The sequence below is a fragment of the Amphiura filiformis genome, chromosome 13, assembly GCF_039555335.1.
Source record: "Amphiura filiformis chromosome 13, Afil_fr2py, whole genome shotgun sequence".
NCBI lineage: Eukaryota > Metazoa > Echinodermata > Ophiuroidea > Amphilepidida > Amphiuridae > Amphiura > Amphiura filiformis.
This window is the reverse complement of record NC_092640.1, coordinates 49,488,804-49,507,142: the sequence shown is the minus strand read 5'-3', so window position 1 is coordinate 49,507,142 and position 18,339 is coordinate 49,488,804. Positions and strand designations below refer to the sequence as shown.

The following is an 18,339-nucleotide window of genomic DNA, read 5'->3' as shown; positions in this document are numbered from 1 at the left end:
CTATATAGATGAAGATACATTTTGTGACTTCTTATTACTGGTAATAGCGGACTAAATAGTACGTATGCGCTGTAACATAATTAGAAGAAAGAAATAGACTGCAGAAACAGCAAAATCGCAATCTGCGTTTTATATCCTCGGTTCTTCGCTCAACTGGTTCCTCCAATCTTCTCGTTCAATTGCATTGGCTTCCTATCCAGGACCGAATTCTTCTTAAACGTGTGCTTTATCCGGTATGTTTTCAAGTGCTGGCCGTGCCCTTATCTTTGTGAGCTTCTTTCAGCCTATGCTCCAGGAAGAGAAGGATTGAGATCTTCTTCTCACAAGACCCTGCTCAGCCTAGGGCACGTAAAGCAGGACGTAAAGCAGCTGGTTTAAATACTTTCTCTGTCTCTGATCCGATATATGTATGCGGGTGTATGTACGTTTGTAAATGCCTCCAAACGAGGACCTACCGTATGGATACGCACCATACAACGAGGACACGCCTCCAACCGAGGACGTCTTCGGTTTGGTAGTATGACCAGGATGACGTAAATGATGCAAATACGAGTACGCATATAAGATTATAAGATAGGTTCCCCATAGGGGGTATAGGACGGGTCACAGTTGGATATTAAGTTGTCTCGTGTGTCTGTGAGGTCCACGGTGTGTCGATTAAAAACGGGTGTGCGAGTCCTCGGTTAGATTAAGTCGAGGTCCTCGTTTGAACGTATTTACAAACAGAATAGGGGTGTGTATGTAAAAACGTTTGTGTAAAGTGTGAGGAATTTTTATTCTAAACACTACAACGTTATCAGTATAGATGAAAAACTACGTGTGATGCCAATCCCATCGGTACCAAGAACCCTCCGACACCAAAGTTATTTAGTTATTTAATACAGAAATCTAATCTGTGACTTTCCAAAATTCATTCATTATACTTTTATTAACTATTGAATACACAGGTTTCGAAGTGACAATGCCAAATGGCGAGAAGTCCGTTTGTCGTGTGCTTGCTCTAGCCTGTACCATGGATTTGCCCGCAATGTCAGCGGTCAAGGAGGTAAAAAAAGTGCGAGTGTAATTAAGCGTGTTTTAGCGCAGGGAAATTGTACGTTAGACGTACAAACAATACGTTTCTTCTTTTTAACATGTTTTAGATGGCTTGGAACATTCCTCTGAAAATTAATCAATCGACAAAAAGCAAACAAACAAACAGTCAACAGTTTTTTTATTCTTTGAAATAGAGTCGATTCTATTTACAACTGCTGGAAATTCCCGAATTTTACCAAAGATAACATTTTGATATCCGAACATGCTACGGATATGAAAAAGGGTCAAAAGATGTGTTCTGCCATATCATTTGCTATCGGTTTCTGCCAAGAACTCAATTCGACAAAAGTGGAGTTAGAATTAAAGCTCTTCATATTATCAACAATAACCATGCTAATTATTGATCAACCTATCACATATTCATATTTTACATTGTTCTTTTATGCAGGTTCATCAATTCAATGGATCGTATGGATGTGGCCTCTGTGAGCACGAGGGAGTCCTGGCGCAGCGAAAAAGGGGAAAATGCAGAGTCTATCCTTATCAAGGGAACATCCAAATAAGGACCCATCAAAGGATTGTTGACCAGGGAAAAGCAGCGCTGCAATCAGGATGCAAACAAACTGTGAGTTATGTACTTGAGATAAGCAGTGGCATAGCCAGCTCTTTTTCAGTGAGGTGGGGGGGGCAATAAGGGACAAGCAAACTTTAAAGGGGGAAAACTTTGTCAAAATGAGCTTAAAAGTATACATATCGGGGAGGAAAAAAAGGAGGGGGATGTCCCTTTGTCCACCTTGGCTATGCGTCTGGTGATAAGTTACACATTAGTCCACTTTTACATCAAAGCCAAATTCTACGCAAAAACAGGTCTGCATTTCTGAACATCGAAACTCCTGGATGGCATAAGTTAGTTACCGCTGTCCATTGTTATTTCGATAATCTAATTCTAATTTTAATTCTCTCTCTCTCTCTCTCTCTCTCTCTCTACAAATTTTCAATTGATTCATCAATTCTACTGTCTGTTCAATAAGCTTAGTTTCTTGAATTTTTAAGATATTTGAAAAAATACAAAATTGTGGGAAAAGTCATCAAAGAAAAGTGTTAGCACAGCCTTAGACCTAACGTGATTTATACTTTTCAAATTCTGAAGTTCAATTTAAAATCCCATTTCTTCTCAATTTTGGTCTTTTCCCACAATATTTTTATAACAAGCCGTAGAACGTCGGGTAGTACCGTACCATGAACTTTTGGAATCAATCCATTTAGAGCAATGGGGACGAATGTCCTAATGCGATGAGATAGTATTTATTCGACCATCCGCAATTCCGCATCAAGAAGTATTGTCCAACAAAATAGCTATATTAATATTTGCCAGTATGCCTATAAAGCTCTATAATTTGTTGAAATCCTACTGTTGAAACATTACGTTATTATCACGAACTAAATTTTCTAAAATAGGCCCAGCTTATATAAATACATTCCTTGCGTATTTATTTATTTATTTTGCGATTGGGTCTGAGAAGGTGTATGCCTATAGGCCTATTATTATTATTATAAAACTACAAATTTATTATCAATTTTGTAACAAAAGAACTTTTGTACAAGAAAATATTATTTAAAACAATCAGGTTATAGAAAACAATTCTTGTAAAGTCACTATATCTGAAAATGTCAAGCGAATGCTGATATTCTTGGGAAGGAATGATGGTATTAAACAAAACTCAATTTACATTGTAAACCAGTTGAAATAAGTACGAAATCCATAATTTTAATGTCATTGTTTAGGAAAAACAATAATGCTCAGAATCAGAGCTGGCTCAGAATAATGTTATGCATAAAACGTAATCGCGCCATGTAATTTCGTGTAACAAAAACCGGTGGACTAATATCACCTATAGAACCTATCCAATAACCGGTACGGTATAACAATTGAAATGGCAGGAAAGATTTGTAGTAGATTGTTTTGCTAAATTGGATAGGATCTATGCCCCAAGTTGAGAATGGACCGTCCCACTCGATTTGTGAAAAGGTCGCGAACCCTTTTGGTCAGAGCCTTTTGGTGGACCCAAGTACCTATCTAATGGTACAGTTTTTACACAGAAAATATTTATTTGAAAAACCTGCCACTCGGCTTTTTCCGGAAAGGTCACAGGTTTGACGTGACCTGTGCAATAATTACAATTAAATTTTTGTTATTCTAACAGCAATCGTTTCTAAAATGCAGAATGTGGTGTAAGGTGTCATTAATCACCTGTTCATGTGAATGGCCGAGTAATCGTCCTCCTTACAACATAATAAAAACTTCCTTTAAAAGGGAAGGCCAGCCTCAATGCAGAAGAGGTCTTGTAAATAGTTTGGGTCACCGTGAAAGGCATTGTTTAGGATCACGCTTACATCCATGTTACATGACAGTTCACCAAACCATCAATGGTGAGAACATGCACACTGAAACAGCAAAAAACATTAACTCCTATAACTCCTGTCAACTCTTTAATTCATTACTCCAAATTGTTCGGTATTTTTGTCTTTACTGCTTTTTGCCCATGCTTATTATTAAAATCAAGAAATACACTGCAGTTGTTAGTTAATTCGCTATGTTAACTCAACTTACATGCACATTTTATTTTAAAATAATTTTATATTATTTCGCAATGTATAGTTTACTATAAAGTAGATAGTGGCAAGCACATGATAAAGGACTGATCATTCACCACAATCTTCACTTTTATACTGTATTTTTTGAATGTGTTGATTGTTAGTTCGAAACTCCTGCAAAGCTATGGACATGGCATCTTACCTACTCCATTCTGTAATAGTCTGCATTGTGTGTTTTCTCAGTCTTCAATCATTTTGTTGAATGTAATTTTATGAATCAAATAAAAAAGATAGAAATTGGCCTCACTTTAGTTATGTGTCATTTTACAGTATTTATAATTTATAAAGTAAGACAATAATGTATTTATTTTCTATAAGTGCATGTCAAAATATGGGATATATTGTTCAATATTATAGCTAGCCCCTAAAAACTTTATTTTCAATCGGATTTTTCCCGTTGAAAAGACAAAACTGATGTTAAAGATAGCAATAATATCATCAATAACATTTTGAGTCAATTTTATCCATAAAACGATACAGGATAGGATAGATAATTACTTTGACTTCAATGTGGTCCATATAATGAAGATTTTGATTCTACAACATTATTAGATCTGTTATCAACATATCAATTATGCACTCACAGGCAACCAAACATCATGCTATGCTCAGTAGTCCACTGATATGACGTCGTGATCATTCCCCCGCTTTTGATATGCTGATTGCTGAACAAGTTTATGTTTATATGTGTAGGCCTAACCTATGATAACTTTTTAAGTCATAATTAATTCAAACATAACTTTGGCAATACTCAATCGTTTTCGTTCGTGGAAACGGCAAAACATACTTTCTTTTCCTTGCAAAGCGAATTAGCAGACATCAAAAATATTTCCACCATGAGAAATAAAAAAAAAAAATTCATACCAATAGAAGAAGGCTATAATCTTAGCTAATCTTTAGTGTACACAAACCCCATCTCAGAATTAGGTACCAGCCCCATGGGCTGGCGAAAACTGTGACGGTTCCAAATGAAAAATGTCAAATTTACCATCAAAATAATTTGCATTATAACAAACAGGACAGCGCATAGCCGGGATAAGGGTACACGTTACTAGAATCAATTATAGGCCTTTGCTATACCATGATAAATAAATAAATAAATAAATGTAGATATTTATGTAGCGCTTTATGCCGTAAACAGCCTCAAAGCGCTTTACATTTATTCCGCCGACATTAGAATATGTCGGAACCACGTTTGCAGCCTACAATTGGCGCAGGATTCATCAGTACAACGACTGTGACAACCCCTAACAGCTTCCCATTGCACATGGTTGGGGTGAGGAAAGCGAGGCAAAGCGCCTTGCCCAAAAGCGACACGGTGGCGGGACGGAGACTCGAACCCACGCACGTCAAGCAAGCTCTCAGATTATGAGTCCAAGGCCGTAACCACTGAGCCACCGTGCCCGCCCGATACAGCACAAAAAATGACAATTTTGGCACATTTTCCTTGATACCTCTTTATGTTCTAATTCAAATTAAGGGATGGGGTATGAACGTTTGGACAGTATTTATTGTGGGACATTGGGGCACATCAGACATATCGAATTGCATTCTGAATACAAAGAATGTCCTTCTGATATCAAATAATTTTGATTTTTTGAAATTCGCAATGTAATTTTATTAAAATTATTTTCTATAATTTGCGGGCAAAAATAAATTAAATTACCCACCCAGTAAATTATCTTTATTTACCTCCCTGTTCTCCACTATCTACGCCACTGAATGATGCTGGTCAAAGGAACCGGGGAAATGACAGGATCTGTAATACTTTTATTTTGATGAACAGGTATATGGAGTGAAGGGACTCTCAGTGGTCATGTTGATCCCCAAGTGCGACATGGCAACCCACTTCTTACTCGACCATATGCATGGAGTGTGTTTAGGGGTAGTGAAGCGTCAGATGCAGTGTTGGTTTGATTCTTTGCTTAAAGAGAAGTACTGTATTAAAGGAAATGTGGATGCGCTAAACGAAGTATTCTTGCGGATCAAACCACCTAGTGATATCAGAAGACCACCCCAATCTCTACACAGGAAGGTCAACTTCAAAGGTACATAGAGTATGATAAAGTAGCCTTCGGTGAAAACATATCAAGTGAAGAGACAAATGAGCTTTGAATTCAGATAAAGAATATATGCCTAATAACTACATTATTAACGTTTTATCTATAGCATTGTCGTTTTATTAGGAATTTCAAACTGTCCTGTGCTCCCTAGTTATTGTGTTTTCTTTACTGAAACACGTTTTAACGTTTTATAACTATAAACCAGTATCCTGATGTAGCTAATGTGCATCAATTTATTTGTGGAAAGCTTCGTATTAGAGCATTGATAACGGTGTTTGTAACCAGGGGTTTGTAACGCATATCATCATGATCATGCTTGTCTAGAGCAGTCGATGTCATAATCATGACACTAAAAATTGAAATTAAATGATTTTTTTCCTTTCTTTCAGCTTCAGAGTACATGTATTTTCTGTTGTTTTATGGATTGCATGTCCTGAAAGGATGTCTGCCCCCTCTCTACTTTACCCACTTTGCCATGCTGTCAAGAGGAGTATACTTGCTCATGACGGACTGCGTGGAGATGTGTGACTTGGATGAAGCTGACAAGCTACTGGCTGAATGGTTGAAGAATTTGGAAAAGTACTATGGTAAGCTACTTGTGCGAAATGATTGGTTGACCACGGGAATAGGGTTTATGGGTAATATACGTCAACTTATTAGAGATCACGTGTCATACATAGTTTATAAATAAATAAAGAAAATCAATTATGAAAAACTGTCATGCATAGGCCTACTCTTTTAATATACTGTTTTCTCTGTAGCCGTCATAATTTCTAATACACACTATATACATTAAAGCCGTTGTATGATTTTTTTCTTCAGAATTATTTACCTTTGATTTTGTCAAACCTGATTTTGTAATGTTCCAACTTGAACTGAGGTGGAACAACTAAGGGACTTTTCAATATTTACGCTGGTGAGAGTTTTAACAAGAAATAAAATCAATGGCAAAATACACGCCCCCCTCGCATCCGCTCAAAATTAAGTGGTTTTTTTTCTTTATCGTTTTCGCACATGAAAAATAAATGTTTAAATCAATCGCTTTTTCCATTTATCATGTTTATATCTATGTTCGTTTTGTATGCGATAATGTCATGTTATAGAATTTAAGAACCGATCATAGTTGATTTTTTTTTGCTGAACCATGAAATGATATCAGCTTGTATTAGTGCACTATGCCTATATGTTAGGCCTACTTCTTACTTACTTTAGAACTTACTTACTAGGCTGAGCAACCTATTGGGCTAAACTGGACATATCTCGAAATGCCACGAATGTATGACCCCTGATTGGTGTCAAATTGAAGAGAAAAAAGTAAAGAATATAATAAAAAATAATTTCCCCACCGGGGGTGATACTCATAAGACCTGGGTCATTTTTCCTATTTTGGATTTCCCTAATGGGAGTGACACTTCCCACAAGACTCGGTAAATATTCCTACATGTATTTTGAGTTTATAACTTGAAATCCCAAAAAGTATGACCCCCGTTTGACAGTATATAGGCCTAGTAGGCCTATACCACAATATCCAGCCCCATGGTTCAGCTATGGCAATCGCTCTAGTTTAGTTTTTCTTTGTTGAAAACATAAAACAAAAACGATTGGCCAATTATAATACACGGACCTAAAGACAACGGGCTCATAGTGGGCCTTATTCGTTTTTGGGGCGCCCTCTACGGAGGGTGCACCATATAGGCATGACTTTGTGAAACGCTTCTAATTTCACTCTTGCTAGATTTACTTCGCAATTGTTTTGCTAAAATTACGCCCAGCTCAGAAATAAAACCACAATTTGCTTGGATTTTATTTTATTATTGTTTTCTGATATGCACGGGATAAAATGTTGAGCGTATATTCTTTGTTTAAAATACAAAATTAATGTACTTATAAAAACACCTAATAAATCCAGACCTTTGACCTTTGTATGGCTTAACCAGTTTACCGCCTCTTAGAACCCGATAGACAGTGACCAACACTATGGACTATAATAGCCTAATCTCAATGGCATAGTCCAAAAACCTCAAATAAACAATCATAGTGCAAAATTTGACATAATTTGCAGAGTATGAGTTTTGTACCCAAAGTTTACCGTGTGTCTTAGAACCCGATAGACGGTGACATTTGACCATACACTAGGATCCACAACATGCTCATCTATCATGGGAACAGTTCTTAAACCCTAGTACATTTGTACATTCATCCTTGAAGATTTGGGTACACAAACTCTACTCTGCAACTTGAGGTCAAAATTTGCACTATGATTATGTAATTGAGGTTATTGAACTATGCCATTGGGATGAGACTTTTGTGGTCCATAGTGATAAGATCAATTAACGAGATGGCTTTGTTTGCTAATTACCATAAAATCTATATAGCGGTTATTGCCAAAGTTGCAATATGGTGGCACAATTGGGCGGCAAACTGTATGCAAACAACACGGCATACTAATTATACATGTTCTACATTGTTGTATTTTAAAACACTGAAGACCAAAATTGACGTAAATGCCATCGGAACTGCATATGTGTTTAGTTGAGTTGTAATCACATTGACGCTACCCATTAATGTTTGCTTACAGACGTTATACATTTATAAAAACTTAACGTTTTCTATTGGTCAACATAGGTAACCCCCCCCCATATTTTGCCAGGGGAGCTTACTTATTTGTGTCTTCTATACTATTCATCATATACCCCTGCAACAATATTCAATATCCAAAGCAATATCCTCACTACAATAGGTCCCAAAAACAGAAATCCCCCACCCCACATAATCGCAAATTGACACGAAAGCTTCATTTTCATTTATTTCATCCAAAACGGTCCTGTCATACACCTTCCTCAATCAAACACATTTCTCTTGCATTGGATCATCTTCTACTCTTCCCTAGAAAAATCATTATAATACCAAATCTACACACCATGGAATTCACCATTCACGTCCAAACTCACATTGGGCGCCCATTCCTTTTTTAAAGGAATTTGTATTCTTTGTTGAAAACGAAATAAAGATTGGCCGGGAAGATTGGCCGGTCATATCATGGTCATATATACACGAACCCCGGACGCGAACTTCACACTATAGAAAATGACAGTGCAATTTCTTTGTCATGTTTTGCAGGGCCAGAACAATGCACCATCAACGCACATAATGTTGGTCAACACTTAGTGAACTCTGTGCGCCTTGGTGGACCATTATACACGCATGGGTGTTTTGGGTTTGAAAGCCGCTGTGGGGACTACAGTCACATGGTTACCAGCACCAGGAATCCAGCTCAGCAGGTATGTCCGAATGGCTTTTATTTTGTTAGAGTAAGAAAACAAAATGTTTAAATTGATCCCTTTTCAATCCAAATACTAACCCGGGATACTAACCGTTCATTGCCTAGCTGGGGGGGGGGGGGTACAACCCCACAGCTAGGGTCTGTTTTCTTCCGGTTTGGTCTCCGGCTGATATAGCATTAGAATACCTAGCTAGGTATTCTAATGCTATCCCATGCTTCTTTCACCCCAGCTAGGTATTCTAATGCTATCCGATTCTGCTTCTTTCTTCTTCTGGAAACAAAAACTAGGTGATTTCAAAATGCTTCTCCTCCTACATGTTACAGCCTATACTTATGTAACTTGCACATATGTATCGCCTATATCCAGTGCCCATAGGGTGTAAACAGAATTGGGGCTATAGATTATTAAAGGGGTATTTCTGGTATATAACCAAATACCTTCAAAATGCTTCATCTGCCACATATTACATAGCACAATGACATCACTTGCACATATGCATCGGCTTTACCAAGTGCCTATAACTTGAACATGGAATTGGGGTCAAAGGTCATTAAGGGAGTAAAATATTACAATTGCATTATCTGGACATCTGTAAGGGGTATGGGGCTCAAACACGGTGACAACAAATCTTATGACATTTTGTAGGGGTCAGGTCAAAGGTCATGCAGAGGTAAATCGTAGAAATGCATTTCCTGGACATCTGTAGGGGGTATGGGGCTCAAACTTGGTGACAATAAACGTAATGATAAGAGGAACATTTTGGAACACTTTGCAGGGGTCAGGTCAAAGGTTATCAGGGTCAAATCTTATAATTTCATTTTCTGGATATCTGTACGGTGTATGGAGCTGGAGCTCAAACTCAGTGACAACAGATTTCATGACCAGGGGAACATTTTGCAGGGTCAGGTCAAAGGTTATGCAGAGGTCAAATTTTTGAAATGCATTTTCTGGATATCTGTACGGGGCACGGGGCACAAACTTATTGATCAAGGGAACATTTTGGAACACTGCAGGGGGCAGGTCAAAGGTTATCTGGGTCAAATTTGAATTTCATTTTCTGGGCATCTGTAGGAAGAACAGGACTCAAACTTTGTGACAACAAACCTCAAGACCAGGGGAACATTAAAGAACATCATGCATGGGTCAGCTCAAAGGTCATCTGGGGTCAAATCTTAAAATTGTATTATCTGGCCATCTGTAAGTGGCTCAAACTTGGTGACAACAAAACTCATGACCAGGGGAACATTTTTGGAACATTTTGCAGGGGTCAGATACCTCTAAAACACCAACATGCTCCAGCTAGGTTTGTGGTCTATGACCACCATTTGCCACTAGTTCGTTTTCCTATCTCTTTTTACTAAGAAAAAAACCTAAAAACACATAATTTGTTTTATTCTAGTTTTTGTGATATTTTTTGATGTTTGCAATTAAGACCAGAATAAAAAAAAAAAAAAGAAAGGTTATATTAAGGGATCTAGAATGAGCGTTGATGGAGTTTCGACAGTATTTTTTGTGGGACATGAGAGCACCTCAGACGTATCGAATTGCATTCTGAATACGAAGCATGTCTTTCTGATATCAAATAATTTTCATTTTTGAAATTCACGATACAAATAATACAAATTTTATGACAAATTATTAAAATTTGATATTTTTCAAATTGTTGATATATAACAGTCCTCGAAGTAAATTTGATAAATCTAATGATATATTCTTAAAGTGTATGTAGCTGGGAGGAAAAGCCGACGATCAATTGAAAATTTTGACCTTTTATATTGAAGATATGGATTCCCCCAAAAAAAAGACCTAATTTTTTTTGTGTTTTGGGAAAAAATCCATATCTTCAATACGAAAGGTCAAAATTTTCAATTGATCGTCGGCTTTTCATCCCACCTACATACACTTTAAGTATAAATCATCAGATTGATAAAGTTTACTTCGAGTACTGTTAAATATCAAAAATATCAATTTTTAATGATTTGCCATAAAATGTGTATTACATTACGAATTTCAAAAAATCAAACTTATTTGATATTAGAAGGACGTTCTTCGTATTCAGAATGCAATTCGATATGTCTGATGTGCTCTAATGTCCCACAATAAATACTGTCCAAACGTTCATACCCCTTCCCTTAAGCTTACATTCTGAGCATATAAATAAAAGAATAAAACAAATTGAGTGTTTTTAGCCTTTACTGTAAATTAAAAAAAACTGATAGGAAAAGGAACTAACGGTAAGTAAGCCTATATCTGGATTTATTCATTTTATATGAAATTAACTTCAGGCTTGCGTTGGTAACAAGTCATTTTCATCTAGTCCACGGAAATTTTGTCTAAGTCACAAGTAAGTCAAGTCATTTTGCAAAAGTTGCAAGTCAAGCCACAAGTCGCAAAAACATTGACTCGAGTCCAAGCCACACGAATCGAGTCTATACAACTCTGCTACACATATATTCCAATTCTTAATTTGTTTTTCAAATTAAAAAATAAATAGCAGCATGACTCAATGTGGAATCATAGTTTCCACAATTTTTGTTTGTAAAAGAGAAAAAGTTTCTCCATGCATATATTTTAGGCTAATGTGAATCTTCCCAAGTCTTTCATAACTGTATGCATTTACTCCATTCTTTGTCTTCGCGAATATTATGTTTTACAGATTGTGTCTCGTGTTAGCATCGCTCAAGATTACAAGGCTTTGGAAGTGAATGACAGTGACACGCATCCAGAGCTACGCACACTTATCAACAGAGGAAAGAAAAGGTAGTTGTAATAGGGCTACCTATGTTGCCTTTTTGTTCGCGGAGTGAACTTCTAATCCCACTTCCTCCCACATCTCATATCAGGCATGAGAATTTTCAGGTTTAAGCCTGAATTCAGGCTTTTTTGTTGTCCAAATTTCCGCACTTTCTTTTAATTTCAGCCCGTTTTTGGCCTTTTTAGCCCAATTTCACGCACTTTTTCCGGCTTTTTCAAACACTTCAGGTTTTTTCATGGATAATCATTCTCATGCCTGTCATATACCCTCTTGAATATCTATTGTAGCCCACCAACCCTGTGGTTAAGAGGCTAGAAAATAAATCCTAATATTGCAATAATCGTTTGCATGCCTTTTTCTAATTCTGCCCCGCATGACAAGGACAATGTAACCCTTTCAATCTGGCAATGAGACTGTACAGTGTATGAAAATTTTAGCCTCTTTTTCTAATCATGTTTACTATTGGATTCTAGCCATCACCTGATTTTAACATGCTTGGTTGTTATGCTTGATTGGTGAGCAACAAATTTATGGATCCTATGTTGCATTTTGATGTGGCCGTCATGTCCATAATCACTGGAAACTGACGGGTACCAATCATTTTGATACAGCCTATATGCATGATCCGTGAACTTTGTTTTGTTTTAAAGACATTTCTTGTTAGCCTTAGATTGATCCATGCACTGCATGTGCAAGTCTAATTAGATTCGGAATGATCCTTAGGCCGTGCTGTTGCACTACAAATATGTAAATATATGCAAGTACACTGAAAATTATTATGTCTTGCTATATAAAGATCAAACTTAAGAAATTTAAACACGTTCGAGCCCCGCCGGCGCCTCTGCCGAACTAAAATTCCCTTTTTTTTTAAATTTCATATTATGTTAGGAAAATGTGGCTGGGAAGCACGGTTGTACAATGTGCACGCGGTCATGATGCGATCGATATTACCTAGAGGTCGTCTCGGGCTATGTCATAGACACGTGCTCCGTTTAATTTACAACTTTTAAAAATGTACAGCATTTCACTATAACGTATAGTACTGTTATCAATCTTTGTCATTGTCTTTTGGTAGCAAACGTGGCATCAAATTGGAGCTAAATAAGCCCGCAAGATTCTGCACATGACCGTATCAATGAAAATGTCATAACATTAACATGCGCAGGTTTAGATTTATGACGGGTTTTAATACGTATTAAGTGAAACAAATTTTGTATTGTATTTTTTCTTAGAAAATCGAGGGACTTGACACATGGTTTTGTACAGGGAGGAGCTACCAAGTTAACAACTTTGAAAGAGGCGCAAAAGAATGCACTGGTTCAATACGATTCCAGCCTGCAAGATGTTGCGCAGGTACATCAATACAGACGGGTGGAGAGAAGAGGTGTAGTATTCGAGGGGCATTCTAAGATCGACAAAGTGTACTGTGATCAATACGTGAAATACCAACACAACGAAGAAGAACTGTATGGATGCATTGACTTATTCTTATCTGCGAGAGGTCATGAAGTGGCTTTGATAAAGCCCTTTAAGGCAATGCCACAGGCTGACTTGAGTCAGTATACCCCCGACGAATGTTTGGTAAAACTTGGTGTCGGAGGAGTGTCCTTGTTCAACCATATTACCCCGGTGATGAAAAGGTTTGTATTTCTTGTTTGAAGTCTAACATATTTAAACTTTCAATGCAAAGTTTTTTTGGCTAAGGAAAACATAGGACAGTAATCATTTCATGTTTATGTAAATTTCCTGATCTTATTATAGCTTTTTATTTTCTTACATTTCCTGAAGAGTTTCATCCAACACCTCGGGACCAGTAGTTGTGACTACTTCCCCTCAAAACATGTTGTATTTGTATAATATCATTCATTACGTGACTCGGCGTCGTTCACGCGTGTCACGGCGTAGTGCTGCGCTACCCGCGCGGTATTGCTGCGCTACGCGAGCGGCTTGGCATTAGATACGCCCGTGCGACGCGCAGGGCTAGCTTATTAACTGACTCCTTTTTTGTTTACCTAGTATAGCAACCACAGAGGAGTAAGATAAGACAGAGCGCGTACCACCAGTCAAAGTTCCCGTGTATTGTATGATACCAGTTCTCGCATATTCATGAGGGCCGATTGTTCGACGGTGGCGTGTCTAACAATCACGCCAGCGCTGCGTGCCTTCGCGTATACGCGATAGAGCGTTGCGTGCTTTCGCGATTACGCGATAGACCATGAAAATACGCGGTAATTGCGTAGCAGTCTCGCCTGTCGCATTTCACGGAACAATCGGCCCTCATTATCGGATGAGGCGGAGACTTTGACTGGTGGTACGCGCTCTGTCTTATCTTACTCCTCTGTGATAGCAACGGACCACATTTTCACATGCAACATCTTCCGTAGACGCGTACATTATCTGCTTGCTTGCGTCTGGGTTGCGTCTTTGTCAAAGTCGTTGCTAAGCAGTGTCGGCTTCACTACGCGAGTCAAAGTCACTGGTCTAGGTACTTGTTTGTCTGGCCGGGCTGCGAGTGAGTGCAATGGAAATTTGGACTACTGCACTGACGCGGAGTGCAATAGTCATTTTCTACAAATAGCAAAAGTAATCAATAGTAATTGATCAATCAAATGATAAGAATCTTTATACGAGTTATATAAAAACAGTTGTAACACATTTGTTTATCAGCTTAAAATTTGCCTCTTTATTCCAGTGAGAATATCCATGCAGTACCATTGAACAGCTTGCTTAACAAACTGGTGTTCCTCAGCGGTGATAAGGACAGGACCTGGGGAAATGTCATCGAAGTACCCCTTAATTTAGAACATAACTGAACATCAGAGACTGAACATGCTGAATATCTGAACAAATTGAATCAGAAATAGCGAAAGGTGTTACAGTGGAGACAAGATTACGGATGAAGCACACTGCAGAAATGGAATTTGCAACTCTGGTAGTAGCGTTTGGACAGTATTTTTTGTTGGAGATGAAAGCACATCTGACATATCGAATTGCATTTTAAATACGAAGAATGTCCTTCTGTTATCAAATAATTTTGATTATATTTTTAAATAAATATAATACAATACGCCTTTTATGGCAAATGATTAAAGATTGATATTTTTGATATTTCACAGTCCTCGAGAAACTTTATAAATCTAATGATGTGTGTACTTATGTGTACGTCGCTTGCTTTGATGAACTTAAGCCGACGGTCTATAGGAAATTTTGTTACCAGTGTGTTATTAATTTTTTGAGCAAAATGCAAAAAATAGTCACAAATTTATCAAGGGGTGTAGTACCACCTTAATGATACAAATATGAGCTTTCACCTGATACCAAAATTTGCATTTTGATGAGTGAAAAGTGGGGACGAAGCTGTCAATTAGGTTACCCACCTTTAACTTAATGAAATGTTTATAGATACATTTTTTTAACGTAAATGTTTACAAGTCGCTTGAATTTACAAAATTAAAACAATTTTAGGTTTATTGTTGTTAATTTCACGTTGTTTTTCTTATTTTCAATAAGTACGTGTAGACATATACGATTAAGGTGAGGGGAATTAATAATTTGAGAGAACAAAGACCTTTTCCTATTTCATTATTCCTTTTGTGAAAAAAAGTATTTTCAGTTAGCTTTTCATAAAGCGACATACAGGACAAAATTAAGGAATGATTTTATTTTTTGGAAATTCGCCTTTTTGAAATATAACGTGAAAAGAGCAATTTTGTCACTCTCTTCAACAAAATATTGCACATGCATGTACTGATAATGGTGTATATTTTTACTGAAATAAGTATTTTGAAAAAGAAAAAAATGAGAAAACATACTCTAGACTTTGCCAAGTCTATGAACATGTAGGTCGAATTATTCATTTGAGGAGGTTTGGATTTATGTCATGTCACCGTGATGTCAGATCGAGATTTATGTCAGATCGTTCAGATTTTTACGAATGAACGTCAAGTTAAGTTTTTATATTTGTTCTACCGAATTCTGTGCTCGTAGGGTTTTTAACTCTCGCGTAGCACTCAGTCAATTAACGCATTTCAGATCAATTACGAGTCATCATCAGACATAAACCTTTCATATCTAAAAAGGCTTTTGATACGGTAAATAATGAAATTCTAATTAATAAACTTGATGATTATGGTAAATCATACCTAAGTAATATGACTCAAGCTATGCATGTGAATTCTTTACTGTCAGAGTTCAAAACTTATACATGTAATACTGGAATTTCTCAATGCTTAATTTTGGGCCCTATGCTATTTACGCGTATAATTCTTGTTAATTGTTTACCTGATGTTGTAACCTGTAAGAGAGAAATATATACAGGTGATACTTCTCTTGTGTGTAAAGCAAAAATACTCATGACTTTAAAGTGAAACTAGAATCAAACCTAAAAGCTGTTGCTAACTGGTTTAAAGCTAATTAGCTCACATTAAATACCGATAAAACTATAAGTTTATGATTTTTGGAACTTATCATACGCTTGATCATTACAATGATATAACTCTCACAATGTTGACATATTTATTCAAAGAGTTAATGTTTTTAAATATCTAGGTATAAGTTTGATAGTAATATGTCTTGGTCATCACAATATTGACTATGTATCTGGAAATCTTTCCAAGAGAATTGGTATTGTAAAACGTGTAAAGTATTTCCTTCCTCATAATGCCTTAGTTATGCTTTCTAAATCTAACAGTCTAATGCGCTTGTACACAGTGTTTGGTCGAGGGCGAGGTGGCCTGGTGGTCTAAGGCGCTGGACCATTAGGGAGGGTTGAACAAGGAGTCCGCGGTTCGAAACCCCATCCTGCCCGATCCTTGTTGCTCAATCTAAATAGTTCCAATAGGTCAGAAATATCATAATCAAATTCTCTTTCAGTCTAGTAGAATATAATTGTGATATTTCTCCTCGTTCCCATCCACCGTGTAGAATGTACACGGTAGGTGCCCGGTGTCTCGTGGTTTGAATGGTCACGTAAAATGGCGGTTCCGTGTGTCAGGCGAGGCAAACATGTGCACGTAAAAGTTGCAGGCCTTATCGAAAAGAGTAGGGGGATCATCCTACTGCTTGTTACCTGGCACCCCCGGCCTGCACCCTCCCTAGGTCCCAGGGCAGTAGTTGTTGTACATACAGTGATAATATATATATATATTATATAGATGGATTATGATTTTCATTTTGTTTATAAATGTACTTGTATACAATTTTCTTTGTTTGTAATTTATGCTATTTTTATCTGTTTCGGGTTGTGTAAAGCGCCTAGAGGCATTTACATTAGGCGCTATGTTAAATATGTCTTTATTATTATTATTAATCACATGCTTATTCTTACTTTTAAATGTATCAAAAATGCGTGTCCTGAATCTTTATGTAATCAGTTTGACTTTGTTCATAATGCTCACAATCACAATTCACAATACAAGGAGTCATTCTTCAAACACATTGATTGTGCCTAAATACAATATTCTAATAATAGTGGTAAACGTAGGCTACATTTATTGTCAGAGCTGCAAACTTGTGGAATAATTTACCACCTTCATTTCGTGTGAACCTTGAAACTCTGCCATTGCATACATTCAAGACAAGCGTCATTGCTTCTGAATTATAATCATTCATCATTATTGTGATGTGTTTTTAGATTTATTATATTGTTCAAGTACTTAAAATGTATTTATATTTTTGTGTACTATTGTAAATATTATGGTGGGTTTGCTTTTGTAGATATTCTGTAAAACATGTAAATATCATTTAACTTTATGCATGAGGGCCTGCTTGGAAAGCAGTGCTGGTGCTAACCACTGAAGTTGTTTAAACCCCTCAATAAAGATTTCACAAATCAATAAAAAATAATTCATGATCTACATTTGTATGTCGTTTTGTGTTCTTGGGGCGGCGGTAGAGTCTGCATCAGTGCGTACTTGGAATAAGTCTAAGTAAAGTGGGAAAAGTCTACGGCAATTTTTACAAACACGCGTTAAATGGGATGATGTGCATACAAACATTAATGTGCATGTTTTTCCTAGTCTTAGGCCTCCTTAAAGCCATTTTATAACATTTGCTAATTCATTTTTTACACGATCATATTGTACTTTATTAAACCAATATACCCTGCAAAAATCAAGACTCTAGATGCTGTAGTTTAGGTCAAAATCCGAGATTTTGAATAAAACGATGGAACCAGCGTTTTATTATTACGATGGAATTATTTGTCGAACGCATACAAGATGTTCATAACACATAGTACGTACACGGCGTACGGGACGGTGATCTACACAACAAAGGGTCGTACCATAACATGACCGAAGGAGTGGTACGTATTGGCGAAATATGCGCTGGTAGTAAATTCCAATTTTCTTTGCTTTGCCGTAGTTGTTCGGCTCAAAAATAAACGGGGATATATCTGACAGTAAAAACTAACATTTTATGGCAATGAAATGCTAATCTATTTTGTATGAAAAAGTTATAATATGGCTTTAAGTCTTTGTTTTATACGTTGGTTTTCACAGACAACACGTGACTTTTATTTCCGTATTAATTTCATTCTCTTGTGACT

The 18,339-nt window shown here is 36.9% G+C and overlaps 1 protein-coding gene across 1 annotated transcript in view; it reads left to right on the top strand.

Annotated features, from left to right (window-relative positions):
* LOC140168477 (uncharacterized) overlaps nucleotides 1–17,630 on the top strand; it is a 31,829-nt gene extending 14,199 nt beyond the window's left edge. Inside the window, exons 5-12 of the mRNA XM_072191875.1 lie at nucleotides 948–1,045; nucleotides 1,484–1,660; nucleotides 5,477–5,738; nucleotides 6,143–6,340; nucleotides 8,874–9,034; nucleotides 11,694–11,797; nucleotides 13,025–13,432; nucleotides 14,485–17,630. Coding sequence (XP_072047976.1) covers nucleotides 948–1,045; nucleotides 1,484–1,660; nucleotides 5,477–5,738; nucleotides 6,143–6,340; nucleotides 8,874–9,034; nucleotides 11,694–11,797; nucleotides 13,025–13,432; nucleotides 14,485–14,605 — 1,529 coding nt within the window. The 3' untranslated portion in view covers nucleotides 14,606–17,630. The remainder of the gene's footprint in view (nucleotides 1–947; nucleotides 1,046–1,483; nucleotides 1,661–5,476; nucleotides 5,739–6,142; nucleotides 6,341–8,873; nucleotides 9,035–11,693; nucleotides 11,798–13,024; nucleotides 13,433–14,484) is intronic.
* The last annotated feature ends 709 nt before the right edge of the window (nucleotides 17,631–18,339 follow it).